The sequence below is a fragment of the Phyllobates terribilis genome, unplaced genomic scaffold, assembly GCF_046119375.1.
Source record: "Phyllobates terribilis strain yellow unplaced genomic scaffold, ASM4611937v1 Scaffold_2__4_contigs__length_985480577, whole genome shotgun sequence".
Lineage (NCBI taxonomy): Eukaryota > Metazoa > Chordata > Amphibia > Anura > Dendrobatidae > Phyllobates > Phyllobates terribilis.
The window spans coordinates 818,814,359-818,835,838 of NW_027362762.1; the positions used below are offsets into that span (position 1 = coordinate 818,814,359).

The 21,480-nt window shown below is 45.2% G+C and overlaps 1 protein-coding gene across 1 annotated transcript in view; it reads left to right on the top strand.

Moving 5' to 3' along the window:
• The window catches only part of SMG6 (SMG6 nonsense mediated mRNA decay factor), a 289,497-nt gene that overhangs the window by 5,756 nt on the left and 262,261 nt on the right, over window positions 1-21,480 (top strand). Inside the window, exons 2-7 of the mRNA XM_073667669.1 lie at window positions 1,099-2,782; window positions 3,258-3,447; window positions 5,470-5,580; window positions 5,654-5,760; window positions 5,854-5,932; window positions 15,023-15,133. Coding sequence (XP_073523770.1) covers window positions 1,099-2,782; window positions 3,258-3,447; window positions 5,470-5,580; window positions 5,654-5,760; window positions 5,854-5,932; window positions 15,023-15,133 — 2,282 coding nt within the window. The remainder of the gene's footprint in view (window positions 1-1,098; window positions 2,783-3,257; window positions 3,448-5,469; window positions 5,581-5,653; window positions 5,761-5,853; window positions 5,933-15,022; window positions 15,134-21,480) is intronic.

The window sequence follows — 21,480 nt, forward strand, 5'->3', positions numbered from 1 at the left end:
GCGCCAATTTGTACGGCCCCCAAAGGATGTTATAAATATCCAAATGGCCCTTGTCAGAAAAAAGTTTCCCCACCCCTGATTTAAAACATTGGTATTTATTGGATGAATTAGCCACAAATATCTGGAAAACAAAAAATACCTTGCTGACTCCAGTCTTGATGAGGGGGCATGCTGGAGTCAGACATTCCTGATTCGTGAAGGGGTACATGTGTCTTGATGAATCTGGAGTGTCTGACAAGTGCCGTTCTCTACGCCAGAAATGGCACTCTACTCAGGGACAGGGGTGAGATTTCTAGTGTACAGAAGAACGCCACATCTCGTCATAAATTAGACGAGCTGCGGTATCACCCCCCGCTGCACCCCTGTCCCTCCCCAGCTCTGCCAATTTCAGCAGAGCTGGGAGAAACACATAAAAACACCAAAAGTCGCAAAATTTTGGCATTGTCTTTTCCAAGCTTTTACGCCAGAATTCTAATTTAATCTAATCTAATATCGATGGCCTCTCCTCATCATTTTTTAATAGCTGAAAAACGCCTTTATAGACGACCTATCAGAACTTCAAAAGTGGCTACTTTCCCTCTTATTTTATTCACGCTGCTCACCTGAGTTTATTATTTTAATCTGCCATATAGTTTAGTCTTTACCAAGAGGGCATTGCACATGGGGTAGCAACGCACAGCCACCTAAAAGCACGTCCCTAGAGAAACCCAGGAGCCACTCCTCGTAAGGACCATACAAAGGAGCATTAAAAGGCGAATATCACTCGAACCGTGTGGCATACCGTACTCGATGGAGCAGTGGGAATAAAATAAGAGGAGAAGCTGGCCACTTTTGACCTTATTTTTTCAGATCTCTGCTGTCTTTGTGGAGGAGGGGTGGTTTCTTGTAATGAATGTTGTTTGAAGTTTATATGTAGTTTTGAAAAATGTTTCAGATTTTTGAGGCTTTTTTTCAATACAAAAATGAAATAACTTATAATTAAAAATATTTTGTAGGGCATAATGAATTCCGGGTTTATTTTTCCATCCATTCACACTTTTATATTTTGTGTTTTTTTTTTTTATTTTATTTTATTCATTTTTTTTTTTTTTTTTTTAGAAATCGTTAAGGAGATGAAGGAACCGAGACAGAGAAAAGATAATCGGCGACCAGACATTGAGATCTATAAGCCTGGGCTGTCAAGACTAAGAAATAAGCCCAAATTGGATACATCTGGCAATGGAGGCGATCACACCGAAGAATATCACAATGAGAAAGTTAAAGATTGTGAACCTCTGGTTAATGGGGCTATCTCAGTCTTATCTGGAGATCCAATCCAAGATGATGACGATCTGGATCATGGTGGCTCATTCGCTGTAAACCCTGAAAGTGAAGAGCGAAAATTTGTAAAAAGAACCAAGAAACCGGACCGACAAATTTACCAACCAGGAAGGAGATTGCATGTTTCTGTAAAAGAGTCATTGAGCGAAATTGTTGAAGATGATATTGTGAGAAAAACTGAAGATCTAAAACTGGAACGTGAAGAAGATCTGTCTGCCACAAATCATAAGATTCCTCTGGAAAATGGAAACAAGATTGCCAAAGTTGAGAAGTCAAAGAGATCAGAGCGAGAGAGACCTAAAAAGGGTGGAGAGGAGACGTCCTCACTGAGACCTGGTAAGGAAGAGAGAAAGCCTGGTCCAACCAAACGTTACTCCCACTCAGACAAACGGAGGACCCGCACTAGAAACTGCAGCACCAGTTCTGCGGGAAGCAACAACAGCAGCGAAGAAGCCATCCTGGCCGAGGGCAACAGGAGGTGTCAAGACAAAGGAAAGGTTGCTGGAGATCGAAAAGAAAAGGTGCGCGCAAAAAAACAGGTCTCGCTGTCTTCAACTGATTCTTTTGAAGAGGATTATAACGATCGGCGGGATGATTCGCTCCAAAGCAGAAACCAATGGAAGAAGAGGCAGAGCTCCAGTGACAAAAGCTGCTCAGAAAACACAGACAACGTCAAGCGATCAAGCAGCAAAGATAACCGTGAAGTGTTTTACAACCGAGAATCCCCCTATCAGCCGGTCATTGATGAAGAGAGGACCCGGAAACGAAGTGATAGACCCAATAGCAAGCGCAACAATTGCATAGAGAAGCAGGAATTTAGAGCGCGATCGAGTGAGCCCAGGGGCAGAGGGAGAGGGATCCTTATTCTTCCAGCCAACACGGATATATCCAGTGCTACTGGAGCTTTAGAGCCAAACAGCACAAAGCCCCTTTCTACCACTTGCAACAAATCTAGTCGTGGCAGGGGCCGTGGTGGAGCTAATCGGCGTCTCTGGGATCCCAATAACCCTGAGCAAAAGCCTGCTCTAAAAAACCAGAGCCCTCAGCTTCATTTTCTAGATACCGATGATGAGTCTACACCTACTTCACAAAGTGACGGCATCCCATCTGTCCCTCAGGCATCTTACTACAAATTCCAGAATTCTGATAACCCATATTACTTTGCCCATCCACCATATACATATGCTGGATACTCTATGCCTTACTCTGTAAGTCCCAGCAGTGGCATGTATCCTGGTGGGTATTATTCGGGCTATCCTGCTCAGTCTGCACAATATGGCTCTGGGTCGTACGCTGGGAGTCCAGTAATGTCTGAGGAAATTGAGCAACAAGTGAGGACGATGCAACAGCAGGAGCTGAGCCGTCTATTGAGAATGGCCGATAACCAGGAGCTCCAGCTCAGTAACCTTCTCTCCAGGGAGATGATCAGCACAGAAGGCCTGGATAAAATGGCGGTGCTCAGGTAAGGAAATATTGGGTGCATTCTGTTAAAATTCAACACGGATTCTAGAAACGAATGTACACAGGCAATAATGTTATCACCTCTGGTTATCTGCCTGCAAGATTCTGCATATTCTGAAAAAATAACACTGTCAGGATTGTTTTTTTTATTACCTTCCTATGGATGACTTCTGTTTTCCTCAGGGAGAAGCTGATGGAGTGAGGCTGAAGGGGATAATTTAGCTCCACTCACTTCCGTATCAGCTTTTGCACCATCGTCCGGTATTGGGCACCTGTCCAAATAGGTCAAGTGTGTGATACCTGATATACATATATAGATATCAGGCTCTGCAAATGCACTCCCAATTACCATATGTCAATTTATTCATACATTTCTCTGAGGAATAACAGAGGAATGACACAATGCAGAGTTTGTAGAACTAACAGGCAAAGTTAAGAAATATGACTGATCCTCTTTGACGCTCTCCACCATGCAGGTCGGAACTTCTCCAACTCTATGAGCACTTTCTCCTGACTGACATTGAATTCTGTGACCAGCACAACGTTGACCAGCTCTTATGGAAGAATGTGTTTTACCAAGTCATTGAGAAGTTTCGCCATTTCTTGAAAGAGTCATCTGGTGAAGGTGAAACCATCAGAAGACAGCTGCTCCAGGTGTTAGATGAGGTGAACATATATGACCAGAGTGCTTGTTGGAGTCACAAGTGTGTTCTGCACAATCACTTTATATATGGGAGTTATAAAGCTCCACTTTGCTGCTCGTAACACAACCTTAGAGGGGTTTTCCCACAAACAGTTAATTGTAATCAATAGATCTTTGAATAATAATAATTTCCTCAATTAGATGTGTTTTAAATAAAATGTTCCTGTGCTGAGATAATCTTATAAATGTGCCCCTGCTGTGTACGGTGTAATGGCTGTGTCTGACCGTACAGGAACATGGTCTGATCATACCACATCTCCTGGGCAGGGGAGGAAGAAAGAATATACAGACATTACTCCAGGGGTTTGCAGCTGATGCTTTCTGTGAGTTAAAACATTGCTTAAAAACAGGCAATGACATATTTTACCACACAAAAAGAATCCTCTGTGATCCCGTGCTGTCCTGTCTATAATCTCTTTTGCTTCCTCCCCTGCCCAGGAGATGTGGTATGGTCAGACCATGTCCCTGTACGGTCAGACATGGCCATTACACAATACACAGCAGGGCACATTTATGAGATTATCTCGGCACAGGAACATTTTTTTTTAACACTTCCAATTGTGAAAATTATTTTTATTGCATGATCTATTAAAATGTACATTGTTCGTGGGAAAACTCCTTTAAAACTTATGTAGGAAGAAGGATAAGGAGAGTTAACTTACCCCTGGTTCATGCATAGACCACAGTTAATTGCCTGCATGAAAATGACACTCCCTCTGCATTGAGACCGGCTGACAGTCAGGGCCGAGGGCACGTTTACAGCAGCCGCTCTGTATTCTCAGAGTGATGACTAAACCTCCTTCCCCATGACTGAAACCGAATGCTGGTGGGGAGAATAAAGTTAATTTTCTCCACTCTACATTTGGTTGCTTGCAGGCGCTGGGCAGCATAATAACGCTATTAACCTGCAGATTAACCAAATATCTGCAGGTTTATAGCGTTATTTCTGGTGACAGGTTCCCTTTAACATAGCACAAAAATGTACCAATAAAAATGCTCGCCACCCGGACGTAGAATGGGTTCAATAACTAGTCCTGGTATATGCCCCCCCATCCTGGCTGCCAGCGCTGCATAGGTCACACAAAAAAGCAAACAAACCACAAATACTCCTCCTCACCTTTCCACCTCTCTCCTGCAGTGCGTCGTCTGAGTTAAATATTTAAATAAAATGGTGCTGGAGTCAGCGCGTGCGCATACCGTTCTATCCGACGCCATTTTGTTTTAGACACTGTGTGTGCAAATTTGTCTTCAATAAAATGGCGCCGGAGATTTTGATGTGTGCATGCGCTGACTCCAGCACCACACTCCCCTTCCCGCTTCATTCGCCAGAGATCCGCCTCGTCCTTTTGGTTCTGAAGATCACGGTATGCGTAGGCGCTGACTGTAGCGCCACACTCCTCCAGCCTCTTCCTCTTCTCTGTCACCTTGAGGCACTGGCCGGTCTATTAACGCTGGATGCCTCCTTCTGACTCCAGCCACACTGCGTAGGTGCAGTGCGCAGTCTATAACTACTTCAGACAGAAGGACGCATCCAGCATTATATTATAGATATCACATCCTACTGAGTCCAAGAACACACTACTTGTTCGAAACCCATCCAGTTTTTTCCTTCTGCACCTCCACACTCCAACTTTTTTGTATTAATATGTCTCAATAGTCATTTCCTCTTATTTAAATGCCTATAATAAAGACTTTTACATTATTAGGTGTAACACCGAAACCCATAAGTTTACTTTTTGCTTGTTGTGACTCCCTTTTTTTGTACTATGATTTTAACTAAGGACTAATAAACCAGATTTTAATTCACAGTTTGCCCAGCTGGATTCTCTAAGTACTTGTACGTCTGTAGTTACTATGTGTTACAAAGTTTTTCAGTTAGCGGTATATATTTTGAGCATTTTATAAAATTTCATGTATTATAATATTTTTTTTTAAATTGTCCCTTTACAATATATTTATTTAAAGCACAATTTCTTTGTTTTTAGGGAACAGTATTTTTTGATAGCTTGCTTCAGAAACTGCAGGCAGCGTATCAGTTCAAGCTTGAGGACTACATGGATGGAATGGCGATCCGCAGCAAGCCACTCCGCAAAACGGTTTGTAGTGTTTCCTCATTATTAGGTTGATCTTATATTATGATATTTTACATTTATTTTATATTGTGTTTAGGTGAAGTTTGCGTTGATCAGTGCACAGCGCTGTATGATCTGTCACGGTGACATTGCCCGATACAGAGAGCAAGCAGCCGACACCTGCAACTATGGGAAAGCTCGCAGGTAATAATGTCAAGGAAAATGCGTTTAATATTTTAAAGGAACTGGTAAAAAATAGGATTTGTCCCCTGAATATGTTCATTGTTGTCTTTGCAGCTGGTATCTAAAGGCACAGCACATTGCACCCAAGAATGGCAGACCTTATAATCAACTGGCCCTCCTGGCCATATACACGGTAAGCTGTCTATCGTCATTATAGCATCGTTAAAAGTGTTGTATGGGTCATAGGAATTAATGACCTGCATACAGAATAGGTTACTCAATAAGGATTCGATGGGAGTCCGACACCTGGCAGTGTTGGATGGGGCACAATGCAGCAGTCCAACTTATCTAGTGGCTATTTCCGAGTATTGCAGTTTATCTCTTACCTCTTGAATGGGAGATAACATGCAGTGCTATTCTGCCGCCACTAAGTAATGTATGAGACTGCTGTGTTCTGCCATGTATAACGCCTATGTATTGCCACGGCAGAAGCAGATTTCACTGATTGTGGGGGTGCTTACCTGTTGGTCCACCACTGATCTTGTATTGAAGACCTAAGATATGGGCAACACCTTTAAAGCGCACCTGTCAGCAGGATTGTGCTCAGTACACTGCATATACTGTCAGGTGGGCAACATTACACTGGTTCTGGTGTCGTGGGCCAAATATAATCACCCTGCGAGCCAGATTTGGCCTAAAGGCCAAAGTTTGACATGTGTGGTTTATACCGTCATTATGACCCGACAGGCTCCCTTTCATTTATGCACCATTTTCACTGTTTGTAGATTTTTAATAAGGAGAAATGCTGCAGATATGGAAGAAAATTGAGGAACACCAAATAAATGAGCCAGAGCATATTTCGGTATAATCACAGTGTGCAGTTGCACGTTCACACTGTGGTCATTTAACAGACAAAACCTAAGAGAAAAACAAAATTAGTAAATACCCTGCAGTAAGTAAATAAGTTAATTAGCAATCTTACAAGTAAATAACATGGGGTACTTGGTTAATACTGTTTTGATCAAAAAATCACTGTCTAACGATTTCCCAGCCTTACCACGGAGGTTGGCACCCTAGGGGGAACAAAGTAAAGTGGCACCCCCTCTCAACGTCGGCTCAACCTCATTGACCCTGTTAAACCCTGCAAACGAATAGCACCACTGTGAATAAACAGCAAGCACACAAATAGACACATACAGTGGGGAAAAAAAAGTATTTAGTCAGCCACCAATTGTGCAAGTTCTCCCACTTAAAAAGATGAGGCCTGTAATTGACCTCATAGTTAGATCTCAACTATGAGAGACAAAATGAGAAAACAAATCCTGAAAATCACATTGTCTGATTTGGTAAGAATTTTTTTTCGACTTTTGATGGAAAATAAGTATTTGGTCAATTACAAACAAGCAAGATTTCTGGCTCTCACAGACCTGTAACTTCTTTGAGGCTCCTCTGTCCTCCACTCATTACCTGTAGTACTGGCACATGTTTGAACTTATCAGTATAAAAGACACCTGTCCACAACCTCAAACAGTCACTCCAAGCTCCACTATGGTGAAGACCAAAGAGCTGTCGAAGAACACCAGAAACAAAATTGTAGCCCTGCACCAGGCTGAGAAGACTGAATCTGCAATAGGCAAGCGGGCTTGGTGTGAAGAAATCAATTGTGGGAGCAATAATTAGAAAATGGAAGACATACAAGTCCACTGATAATCTCCCTCGATCTGGGACTCCACACAAGATCTCACCCCGTGGGGTCAAAATGATCTCAAGAATGGTGAGCAAAAATCCCAAAACCACATGGGGGGACCTAGTGAATGACCTGCAGAGAGCTGGGACCAACGTTACACAGGCTACTGTAATGCAAGTGCCCGGGCTGAGTGGCGTGTGCGTGTATATGTAGTGATTCCACTGGACCGTGCCGGAGAGTGAATGCCTGGAGGGGCGTAACTAAGTATCCACCCGATCCGACCAGGGTCGCATGACGGCATACGACGCCAGTGCACCAAGGAGGAACCGAGCAGAGGGTCCAGGTGCTACTCCAGGAGAGACCCCGGACACGGCTGTTGACCCACACAGGGGAATACAGGACAGGCAGGTTAGGCTGGCACACAGACTGCTGGGTATAGGCAGACACGGCTGGTATGCAGACTGGCGGATGCTGGTAAGCACGACTGGTATGCAGGCAGGGAGGTACTGGCAGGTGCGACAGGTTGGAGCACCGAGTGGATAGGACCCAGTACAGACTGGGACTCAGGAACAGAACCGCAGATGCGGTGGACAAACAGCAGAGTGAGGCCGCCCAGAGCGGCGAGCAAGAGCAGAACAAGACGAGACCGCCTGGAGCGGTGAGCGAGAGAAGAGCAGGACAAGGCCTCCTGGAGCGGTGAGCGAGAGAGGAGCAGGACGAGACTGCCGAAGCAGCGAGCAAAAGGTCAGAGCAGAGCGAGACTGCCGGAGCAGCGAGCAAAGGGTCAGAGCAGAGCGAGACTGCCGGAGCAGCGAGCAAAGGGTCAGAGCAGAGCGAGACTGCCGGAGCAGCGAGCAAAGGGTCAGAGCAGAGCGAGACTGCCGGAGCAGCGAGCAAAGGGTCAGAGCAGAGCGAGACTGCCGGAGCAGCGAGCAAAGGGTCAGAGCAGAGCGAGACTGCCGGAGCAGCGAGCAAAGGGTCAGAGCAGAGCGAGACTGCCGGAGCAGCGAGCAAAGGGTCAGAGCAGAGCGAGACTGCCGGAGCAGCGAGCAAAGGGTCAGAGCAGAGCGAGACTGCCGGAGCAGCGAGCAAAGGGTCAGAGCAGAGCGAGACTGCCGGAGCAGCGAGCAAAGGGTCAGAGCAGAGCGAGACTGCCGGAGCAGCGAGCAAAGGGTCAGAGCAGAGCGAGACTGCCGGAGCAGCGAGCAAAGGGTCAGAGCAGAGCGAGACTGCCGGAGCAGCGAGCAAAGGGTCAGAGCAGAGCGAGACTGCCGGAGCAGCGAGCAAAGGGTCAGAGCAGAGCGAGACTGCCGGAGCAGCGAGCAAAGGGTCAGAGCAGAGCGAGACTGCCGGAGCAGCGAGCAAAGGGTCAGAGCAGAGCGAGACTGCCGGAGCAGCGAGCAAAGGGTCAGAGCAGAGCGAGACTGCCGGAGCAGCGAGCAAAGGGTCAGAGCAGAGCGAGACTGCCGGAGCAGCGAGCAAAGGGTCAGAGCAGAGCGAGACTGCCGGAGCAGCGAGCAAAGGGTCAGAGCAGAGCGAGACTGCCGGAGCAGCGAGCAAAGGGTCAGAGCAGAGCGAGACTGCCGGAGCAGCGAGCAAAGGGTCAGAGCAGAGCGAGACTGCCGGAGCAGCGAGCAAAGGGTCAGAGCAGAGCGAGACTGCCGGAGCAGCGAGCAAAGGGTCAGAGCAGAGCGAGACTGCCGGAGCAGCGAGCAAAGGGTCAGAGCAGAGCGAGACTGCCGGAGCAGCGAGCAAAGGGTCAGAGCAGAGCGAGACTGCCGGAGCAGCGAGCAAAGGGTCAGAGCAGAGCGAGACTGCCGGAGCAGCGAGCAAAGGGTCAGAGCAGAGCGAGACTGCCGGAGCAGCGAGCAAAGGGTCAGAGCAGAGCGAGACTGCCGGAGCAGCGAGCAAAGGGTCAGAGCAGAGCGAGACTGCCGGAGCAGCGAGCAAAGGGTCAGAGCAGAGCGAGACCGCCGGAGCAGCGAGCAAAGGGTCAGAGCAGAGCGAGACCGCCGGAGCAGCGAGCAAAGGGTCAGAGCAGAGCGAGACCGCCGGAGCAGCGAGCAAAGGGTCAGAGCAGAGCGAGACCGCAGGCGCGGTGGACAGGGCTGAGCAGAGCGGAACCGCAGGCGCGGTGGACAGGGCTGAGCAGAGCGGAACCGCAGGCGCGGTGGACAGGGCTGAGCAGAGCGGAACCGCAGGCGCGGTGGACAGGGCTGAGCAGAGCGGAACCGCAGGCGCGGTGGACAGGGCTGAGCAGAGCGGAACCGCAGGCGCGGTGGACAGGGCTGAGCAGAGCGGAACCGCAGGCGCGGTGGACAGGGCTGAGCAGAGCGGAACCGCAGGCGCGGTGGACAGGGCTGAGCAGAGCAGAACCGCAGACGCGGTGGACAGGGCTGAGATAAATCGCCAAAGAGGTAAACAAAGACAAAGCAAAGGGGACAGGGCTCTGTTCACACGGAGCAGAAAGAAAGGCAGAACCAGATACACACTAGATACTTGCAAAGAAGTAGCGAGAGGACTCCAACTCACAAACGGAAGTACAGCGACAACGAGAAGAAGTTAGATGCAGGTTCAGACACTACAGAAAAAGGGAGCAAACGGACATAAAGGCAAAACAGGTAGGAAGCTAGGAGACAGTTCAGACAGGAACTGTACTGCAACAAATACAGGAACGAGTCTGGGTATGCGGCCCCCAGAGGGCGAGACGAACAGGCTAGGAGCGTGTGCAGACAGGCCTGGAAATACTGCCTCAGGAAGGCAGACAGACAGTTGGCTAGAGGGCACAGACAGGACACAGTTCAGACACGGGAACTGATACCGATAGGCAGGAAACATAGACGGTACCTGGCATGTCAGCGACCAGAAGCCAACTGACAGAACACAATGCTCAGGCATGGATTCCAGGGAGGAGCTGGGTTAAATACCAGGTGACAGACAGCTATAGGCTGAGGATGCACAAGGGGTGTGCCTGCAGCAGCTACAAGAAGCAGGAAGTGATCGGGCGCCGCCCTTAAGCAGCAGAAACAGAGGCAAGCAGACAGCATGGAGGGAAGCCAGGCTAGCAGACTGGACTGGAGATCAAGTGCGCGCTCTTGCACAGTGGGAGATGGACCACTATGCAAGGACGCCGCCAGGTATGTTACAGCTACCATCAGTAACACACTAGGCTGCCAGGGACTCAGATCCTACATTGCCAGATGTGTCCCCCTGCTTTAGCCATTACATGTCCAGGTCCGTTTGAAGTTTGCTAGAGAGCATTTGGATGATCCAGAAGAGTATTGGGAGAATGTCATTTGGTCAGATGAAACCAAAGTTGAACTGTTTGGTAGAAACACAACTCGTCGTGTTTGGAGGAGAAAGAATGCTGAGTTGCATCCAAAGAACACCATACCTACTGTGAAGCATGGGGGTGGCAACATCATTCTTTGGGGCTGTTTCTCTGCCAAGGGACCAGGACGACGGATCCATGTACATGAAAGAATGAATGGGGCCATGTATCGTGAGATTTTGAGTGCAAACCTCCTTCCATCAGCAAGGGCATTGAAGATGAAACGTGCCTGGGTCTTTCAGCATGACAATGATCCCAAGCACACCGTCAGGGCAATGAAAGAGTGGCTTTGTAAGAAGCATTTCAAGGTCCTGGAGTGGCCTAGCTAGTCTCCAGATCTAAACCCTATAGAAAACCTTTGAAGGGAGTTGAATGTCTGTGTTGTCCAGCAGCAGCCCCAAAACATCACTTCTCTAGAGGAGATCTGCATGGAGTAATGGGCCAACATACCAGCAACAGTGTGTGCCAACCTTGTGAAGACTTACAGAAAACGTTTGACCTCTGTCATTGCCAACAAAGGATATATAACAAAGTATTGAGATGAACTTTTGTAATTGACCAAATACTTATTTTCCACCAAAATTTGAAAAAAAAATTCTTTCCAAATCAGACAATGTCCGTTTCATGATTTGTTTTCTCATTTTGTCTGTCATAGGTCTACCTATGATGTCAATTACAGGCCTCTCATCTTTTTAAGTGGGAGAACTTGCACAATTGGTGGCTGACTAAATACTTTTTTCCCCACTGTATGAGGGCCATGAAATGAACTTCTTGGTAAGTAATGCATGTATACACTGTGTGCAGAATTATTAGGCAAGTTGTATTTTAGAGGATTATTTTTATTATTGATCAACAACTATGTTCTCAATCAACCGAAAAGACTCATATAAATATCAAAGCTTAATATTTTTGGAAGTTGGAGTGGTTTTTTTTTTAGATTTGGCTATCTTAGGAGGATATCTGTTTGTGCAGGTAACTATTACTGTGCAGAATTATTAGGCAACTTAATAAAAACCAAATATAATCCCATCTCACTTGTTTATTTTCACCAGGTAAACCAATATCAGTGCACAAAATTTAGAAATAAACATTTCTGCCATGCAAAACAAAAACCAAAAAAATTAGTGATCAATATAGCCACCTTTCTTTATGATGACACTCAGCAGCCTTCCATCCATAGATTCTGTCAGTTGCTTGATCTGTTTTCCATCAACATTGCGTGCAGCAGCCACCACAGCCTCCCAGACACTGTTCCGAGAGGTGTACTGTTTTCCCTCCCTGTAGATCTCACATTTTATGATGGACCACAGGTTCTCTATGGGGTTCAGATCAGGTGAACAAGGTCATTATTTTTTCTTCTTTTAGACCTTTACTGGCCAGCCACGCTGTGGAGTAGTTGGATGCATGTGATGGAGCATTGTCCTGCATGAAAATCATGTTTTTCTTGAACGATACCGACTTCTTCCTGTACCACTGCTTGAAGAAGTTGTCTTCCAGAAACTGGAAGTAGGTCTGGGAGTTGAGCTTCACTCCATTCTCAACCCGAAAAGGTCCCACAAGTTCATCTTTAATGATACCAGCCCATACTAGTACCCCACCTCCACCTTGCTGGCGTCGGAGTGGAGCTCTCTGTCCTTTATTGATCCAGCCTCTGGCCCATCCATCTGGCCCATCAAGAGTCACTCTCATTTCATCAGTCCATAAAACCTTTGAAAAATCAGTCTTAAGATATTTCTTGGCCCATTCTTGATGTTTTATCTTATGTTTCTTGTTCAAAGGTGGTCGTTTTTCAGCCTTCCTTACCTTGGCCATGTCCCTGAGTATCGCACACCTTGTGCTTTTTGATACTCCAGTAACATTGCAGCTCTGAAATATGGCAAAACTGGTGGCGAATGGCATCTTGGCAGTTTCATGCTTGATTTTCCTCAATTCATGGGCAGTTATTTTGCGCCTTTTTTGGCCAACACGCTTCTTGCGACCCTGTTGGCTATTTGCCATGAAACGCTTGATTGTTTGGTGATCACGCTTCAAAAGTTTGGAAATTTCAAGACTGCTGCATCCCTCTGCAAGACATCTCACAATTTTGGACTTTTCAGATCCCGTCAAATCTCTCTTCTGACCCATTTTGCCAAAGGAAAGGAAGTTGCCTAATAATTAAGCACACCTTATATAGGGTGTTGATGTCATTAGTCAACACCCCTCCTCATTACAGAGATGCACATCACCAGATTTACTTAATTGGTAGTTGGCTCTCAAGCCTATGCAGCTTGGAGTAGGACAACATGTATAGAAAGTATCATGTGATCAAAATACTCATTTGCCTAATAATTCTGCACGCGGTATATCTAATCAGATGGACAGAATCATAGCTGCTAGAAAGCCACCAAAAAGGGGAGATATTATAGACACAGATAAATAATGAGTACTAGGGATACTGACCCTAATTCAAAGCCTAGTGATTTCCCTACCTAGCCGCGGAGGTTGGCACCCTAAGAGTCAATATGGCGCCCCCACTCTACGTCGGTTAGCCCCCGGTGACCCTGGCAAGACCCTGCAAGGGAGCGGCCCCACAGACGTTCAAAAAGTAATACACAAATAGATGTGGCAAAAGATAGTTCAAATGAGAAATCAGAAACAGTCCCAATAGTACAAATGTGCAAATGTCAGAAGGCTCTCAATGTGTCCATTCAATTCACACATACCTCATAGTATAGCCATAAATAATAGGTATGGTGAAGGTTGTTTTGTGACCTGTTGGATCATATTTTTGTCTGACATCGTAGCCGTTTTTAAAGTTCTCATAATTTAAAAGCTGCAATTCTAGAACTATTTTAATGAGATGCCAGAATTATGACACTGCATGTAAAATCTCAGACCAGGGCTTTTTTTTTTTTAACCAAACATGAATTGTAAGGAATGAAAGTGATATTGAACATGTATATAGCAATGGTATGATATACAGTATATAATCGAGTATAAGCCAAGGCACCTAATTTTGCCACGAAAAATTGGAAAAACTTATGGACTCGAGTATAAGCCTAGGGTGGGAAATGCAGCAGCTACTGATAAATTTCAAAAATGAAAATGTATACCAATATAATGCTCCATACAGAGTAATGGGCCCCATATAATGCTCCATACAGATTAATGGGCCCCATATAATGCTCCATACAGATTAATGGGCCCCATATAATGCTCCATACAGAGTAATGGGCCCCATATAATGCTCCATACAGAGTAATGGGCCCCATATAATGCTCCATACAGAGTAATGGGCCCCATATAATGCTCCATACAGAGTAATGGGCCCCATATAATGCTCCATACAGAGTAATGGGCCCCATATAATGCTCCATACAGAGTAATGGGCCCCATATAATGCTCCATACAGAGTAATGGGCCCCATATAATGCTCCATACAGAGTAATGGGCCCCACATAATGCTCCATACAGAGTAATGGACCCCACATAATGCTCCATACGGAGTAATGGGCCCCACATAATGCTCCATACGGAGTAATGGGCCCCACATAATGCTCCATGCAGAGTAATGGGCCCCACATACGGCTCCATACAGAGTAATGGGCCCCACATACGGCTCCATACAGAGTAATGGGCCCCACATAAGGCTCCATGCAGAGTAATGGGCCCCACATAAGGCTCCACACAAAAAAAAGAAAGTACTCGCCTCTACTCCTACTGCTGATCTGCTCAGGACTCCTCAGCGTCGCCTGTGTCTTCCCGCTCTCTGTGCTGTGACTGCTCCTCAGAGGGTGCGCTGGAAAGAAGTCATTGCACCCTCTAACCTGAGACGTCAGAAGACGCGGAAGAGACAGGACCTGTGGAGGAACGGGGAGGGGTAATTAATGTGTCAGGGCCCTGAGCAAGGGGGGGGGTGGCACTCATGGGCGCTGGCACCGGGCTCCCCAGCTCATGGGCCCCATAGCGCGCCGGTGTCCCCGCATGCTCAGGGCCGTGGGACTTGCCCGAGTGGTGAAGCCGGCCCTGGTTAAGTGGGACCCTCGTTCGAGTATAAGCCGAGGGGGGCTTTTTCAGCATAAAAAATGTGCTGAAAAAGTCTGCTTATACACGAGTATATACGGTACATTACACTGAAGGTCTTCTCCTAGCGATACATGGTTACAAATTCCTAATGAATTCCTGTTCTCATTCTTAGTATTTGAAGTAAAGAGCCTCTCTAAGTAATCTAGGCTTTGTTGGGTCAGTGTAATATACTTTTTCTTTTACATCTTCCATTGCAATAGAGGAGAAAACTGGATGCTGTTTATTACTACATGCGTAGTCTGGCTGCCAGCAACCCAATACTCACTGCCAAGGAAAGCCTCATGAGTTTGTTTGAGGAGTCCAAGCGTAAGGTAAGCTACCACGTGTTCCTGAGATGTATGATCTGGTACAGTACACGATGCCCTATGGAAATACACATTGATTTTAAATAGTGATGTCAGATTCATGTCTTTTTGCTTTAGCACATGGCCGAAGATGGTGTTTACTGTAATATTAATGATAAGGATGGGCAGACCTGTGTATTTATAAAAAAGTTTGGTTTGGGTACCAGAACGGTACCCGAACTTGATTGCGAACCCCATTCAAGTGAATGAGGCGCCCGGACATCCGGCAGTTCCCACTCTGTCCTCTGTGTGACAGCGTGGGAAACACCGGCTCTGACCGACGGTAACCTTACTGAAGTCACAGCCGCTGGGTATCGCAGACCGCTGCGTGTTCCCACGCTGTCACACAGAGGACAACGTGTGAGCCAACGGCTGTGACTGGCGGTGAAAAGGTTACCGCATGTCAAGCATCGGCCAATGACTACTGCTGTCATCAGAAAAAAACAGTAGGTATGTACTGTCCTGGGAGGGATTCTACAGTACATACCAAAAGGGGAGAACCCCCCCACTAAATAATATGTGGGGGGGGGCATGAAGATTATCGTAGTTCATGGCCGATGAACTACAATAACCTTACTGGCGTCAGCGCTTGTCACAGCAGCCAGATTCACACTCTACTGTCAGTGTATTCCGACGGCTATGGTGAGCGGTCACATTATTGATGTCACCGCTCAGCACTGCATCCTGATGTAGCAGAGTCTGGGATCGTCGTGGGACGGATTCAGGGCTGACCTCTTTGGATTATTTTATGTTTTAAATGTAATAAATGGCTAAAAGAGGGTCGGGGAGTTCTTTTTACAATTTAAAAGACTTTTATTGCTTGTGTTTATTGCTTTTAACCACGGGGTTTGTACTGGGGGTGTCTTATAGTCACCTCTCCATTACTAACCCATGGGCTTGATGTAAGTGGACGTCACTCAGCTGATATCAACCCCAAAATATTACCCCACTTCCCAACGCACCAGGACAAGTGAGAAGAGCCTGGCAAAGCACCAGAATTGGCGCATCTAATGCATGCACCTTTTTTGGGGCGGCTGTGGGCTACTATTTTTAGGCTGGGGAGGGCCAAATTTCTGTAGGGGGGGACCCCACGCCATTTTTTTTTTTTTTAAATAATTTAAAAAAAAACAGCGTGGGTGCCCCTCTATTTTTGATAACCAGCCAAGATAAACCAGAAAGATGAGGTCTGCACCCCTCAGGTGTAATTGTTACCTGCACTTGTTATCAAAAATACAGGGGACCCCACGTTTTTTTTTTTAAATATTATACACGTATTGCGCCTGCCAACCATCCATACCAATACTTGACATGGCTGTGATGGAGCCGGAAAGTGCCCACACCAGAAAAGCTTGTTGATTGGCTGTGCTGCAGCCTTTCAACATGCATTGTTTGGGCTGACGAACCCGAACAGTAACACGGACTTCCGTGAGAAGTCCTTGCGGGGTCTTCAAAAAAAAAAAAAAATTCAAAAATGTTGCAAATTTTGCGCTGACCCCGAAGACTTATACTAGACTCGGGAGGGATGGGGTCATTTAAACAAGACTGATGTTTTATATGCCTGTCTTGATCCATGGTTCACTGTAGAAAGATGGCACTGTACATGGCCAGGTGCCTGCCTCTAACAGCCGCGAACAGATGTACAGTCATATGAAAAAGTTTGGGCACCCCTATTAATCTTAAGCTTATTGTTTTATAAAAATTGGTGTTTTTGCAACAGCTATTTCAGTTTGATATATGTAATAACTGTTGGACACAGTAATGTTTCTGCCTTGAAATGAGGTTTATTGTACTAACAGAAAATGTGCAATCTGCATTCAAACAAAATTTGACAGGTGCATAAGTATGGGCACCCTTATCATTTTCTTGTTTTAAATACTCCTACCTACTTTTTACTGACTTACTAAAGCACTTTTTTTGGTTTTGTAACCTCATTGAGCTTTGAACTTCATAGCCAGGTGTATGCAATCATGAGAAAAGCTACTTAAAGTGGCCACTTGCAAGTTGTTCTCCTGTTCGAATCTCCTCTGAAGAGTGGCATCATGGGCTCCTCAAAACAACTGTCAAATGATCTGAAAACAAAGATTATTCAACATAGTTGTTCAGGGGAAGGATACAAAAAGCTGTCTCAGAGATTTAACCTGTCAGTTTCCACTATGAGGAACATAGTAAGGAAATGGAAGAACACAGGGACAGTTCTTGTTAAGGCCAGAAGTGGCAGGCCAAGAAAATCTTCAGAAAGGCAGAGAAGAAGAATGGTGAGATCAGTCAAGGACAATCCTCAGACCACCTCCAGAGAGCTGCAGCATCAACTTGCTGCAGATGGTGTCACTGTGCATCGGTGAACTATACAACGCACTTTGCACAAGGAGAAGCTGTATGGGAGAGTGATGCGAAAGAAGCCGTTTCTGCAAGCACGCCACAAACAGAGTCGGCTGAGGTATGCAAAAGCACATTTGGAGAAGCCAATTTCTTTTTGGAAGAAGGTCCTATGGACTGATGAAACCAAGATTGAGTTGTTTGGTCATACAAAAAGGCGTTATGCATTATGGCAAAAAAACACAGCATTCCAAGAAAAACACTTGCTACCCACAGTAAAATTGGGTGGAGGTTCCATCATGCTTTGGGGCTGTGTGGCCAATGCCGGCACCGGGAATCTTGTTAAAGTTGAGGGACGCATGGATTCCACTCAGTATCAGCAGATTCTTGACAATAATTTTCAAGAATCAGTGATAAAGTTGAAGTTACGCAGGGGATGGATCTTTCAGCAAGACAATGATCCAAAACACCGCTCCAAATCTACTCAGGCATTCATGCAGAGGAACAATTACAATGTTCTGGAATGGCCATCCCAGTCCCCAGACCTGAATATCATTGAACATCTGTGGGATCATTTGAAGAGGGCTGTCCATGCTCGGCGACCATCAAACTTAACTGAACTGGAATTGTTTTGTAAAGAGGAATGGTCAAAAATACCTTCATCCAGGATCCAGGAAATCATTAAAAGCTACAGGAAGTGACTAGAGGCTGTTATTTTTGCAAAAGGAGGATCTACTAAATATTAATGTCACTTTTCTGGTGAGGTGCCCATACTTATGCACCTGTCAAATTTTGTTTGAATACAGATTGCACATTTTCTGTTAGTACAATAAACCTCACTTCAAGGCAGAAACATTACTGTGTCCAACAGTTATTACATATATCAAACTGAAATAGCTGTTGCAAAAACACCAATTTTTATAAAACATTAAGCTTAAGATTAATAGGGGTGCCCAAACTTTTTCATATGACTGTATCTCTGATCGCTTATGTTTACAGAGCACCTGTCACCAAGTCAAAAGTGGACAATTTTTAATCTTAGGGCGCAGTCAGACAGCTGAATCACATTGCATTCCTCTCACTGGCCGAAGCTCTCCTGACACAAGTGAGACAACTGCATAGAAAGACTGCACCTTTTATTGTATTTTGGCTGCTCCTCTGAGTATGATTTTTTATTTTTTTAAATCCATTATACACTTCCATAGATAGGGGGCCTTTTAATTTAGTGGTAATTTTTATGGTCTTTACCAAGGGGGCGGTACCCACAGGATTCCTTGGGGCATGTCTTTAGGTTGCTCTGTATAATTACTCTTTGAGCAACGCCTTCTTTGCAAAGGCCATAAAAATGAGTACTAAATAAAAAGGCCCATACCTTGAGAGCCATAGAGCGGATTTAAAAAAACAAACAAAAGAAAACAGACGTAACACTCTGGAAAGCAACGCAAATAATATAAGAGCAGAACTTCGCTGCTTTTGACCTGGTACAGTATGAGCCCCCTCCTACCCCCACATAGCCTCTTATGTACAGTGTGAACCCCCCCCCCACACACACATAGCCTCCTATGTACATACAAATATCCCATACACATGAAAAAATAACGACACATACTCACCTCGCTCCCGTTCCCCCGGTGCTCTGCTCCTGTCTCCTGTGTACTGAGTCTCAGCAGCGTGATGAAATGACGTCGTGGCGTCTGCTGTCTCACACTGTGATTGGTGGAAGATGGAGCCGGCGGCGGCATCCTCCACCAATGTATTCACTGCTGTCTGCATCCCGAGGATGCAGATAGTGGTGACAGCGGGCAGCGGTGGGCATGATGCGGCACATGGGCCACTTTTTGAACCCTTCATTTGTCTCGCTCCGCGGGCCGGACTAGAACAGCCAGAGGGCCGGATGTGGCCTGTGGGCCACAGTTTGCCCAGGTCTGCTCAATACCCTACTGACTGCCCACCTCATCGCCATGTTTGTACATCTATGAAGCCAAACCTGTGCTGAGCTTCATAGGAGATCATTGATTTCACTTATGCTGTTTTTTATACTTGTATGTAAAATCTTCCCTAAAACACATTGTGTGTGATAATAAGAGGACAGAGAACAAATTTTAAACTTCTAATAGGGATTTGTTATAAGTCTCCGGGTATAGTGACAGAAACAGAAAATCTAATCATAAAGCAAATATATGAAGCACTAAATCAGGGAGAAGTCATTATTATGGGGTACTTGAGCAAGCCTGATATGAATTTGAAGCAGGTCCAGCAAAGGAAACAGGTTTTTGGCAATAATATAAAGACCATTATTGGTTCAGGATCCAACCGTGGGGGGGGCTGGCTGCTCTAACAAATTTTAACCAATACGTAAGGCAGAATATCAAATGTACGGGGGTTGTGGGTCACCTGGAGAATAGCGATCACAAAATAATAATTCTTCACTTATCCTTTTAATAAGCTGTATAGTAGAGGGGCTACAAGGACACTAAACTTGAAGGAGGCGAATTTCTATTGGAAAAGAGATTATCTTAGTGCCATAAACTGGGAATGATGTCCTTGACATTAAAAGTACTCAAAGCAAATGGGACATTTTTTTTATATATAAACCTGTTCCCAACATATGCTCAATTGGAATAAACAGGATAGAAATAGAAGAAAAAGAATATGGCTGAACAGAGCTGTAAGGCTGTGTGCACATGTTGCAGATTTGATGCGGTTTTATCGCTTTTTTTTCTGTGCGGATTTGTGGCAAAACCTGATACCAGCAAAGTGAATGAGAAACCTGAAGTGTCATCCACACACTGAGTATTTTTGACTTGCAAATTTGGTGCAGAAAATAGTCTGCAGTATGTCATTTCTCTTTGCAATTTTCCTGTGTTTTTCACCATTGACTTCACTCAATTAGCCAAAAACGCAGGGCAAAAACAGGCGTATTTTCCAATGCTTTTTTGCTGCCAACAAATTCCTAGAGATGCAGAAACGTTACAGAAATTTCTGCAATCTAATACTCAATGTGTGCACATACCCTAAGGGGCACAATAAATGACAAAAAGAAAGCGTTTTAGAAGCAAGAGACAAATCAAGGCAGCACAATTGAGACAAAGTAATCTAAAAATAATCTTCAACTACTTAAAAAGTAAGAGACTCAAAAATGATAGTGTTGGCCGCCTTTAAAATAATCTGGGTGACATGATGGAAGTGGATGAAGGAAAAGCCAATCTACTAAACGCCTGCTTCTCTACATTATTTACACAAGAAAAGCCCAAGACAGGTGACATGAATTCTATAAATTCTCCATGAAATGTCACTTGCGTAACCCAGCAGATAGGATGGCTCTGCCAGAAAATCACTAAAGTAGACCAATCCCCAGACCAGGATGGCATACACCACGCCAGGATGGCATACCCCACAGGGCAAATATTCAGCCTCTAGATTTGGAAAGCTTTTACTCCAGAAGACTTGCAACAGTAATTACAGCCAAAGGTGACTACAAAGTATACACTGTGTTCCAAATTATTATGCAAATAATATTTTCTCAGATTTTCCCAAATTACCTATATGAATTGCAGTCATTGTAATTTTCCAGTCAAATAACTATTAGAGTACAATTGAAAGGTTTTTGTACAAACTGCCTATAACAGTATATTTAAAAAAAAATAAACTCAAACTGCGCTCAAAATGCATGTTCCAAATTATTATGCACAGCAGAGTTTTCAACCTTTTCATTTTAATAAAGAACAAAAAAATGGTCATTTTTGGAATTATAAGCATTAGCAGGTTATTACAAACTGAAATCAAACAGTTTTCAACTCAAAACTTTATTCTAGGTGATGTTACATTTGCACATAGGACCCCTTGTTCGAAAGGAGCTTCTGAACTCTCTCGTCCATTGAATTTGTCAGGTTTTAGATGGTTTCTGCTTCAATTGTTTTGCATGAGGACAGAATACCCTCCCAGAGCTGTTGCTTAGATGTGAACTGCCTCCCGCCATCATAGACACTCCTTTTGAT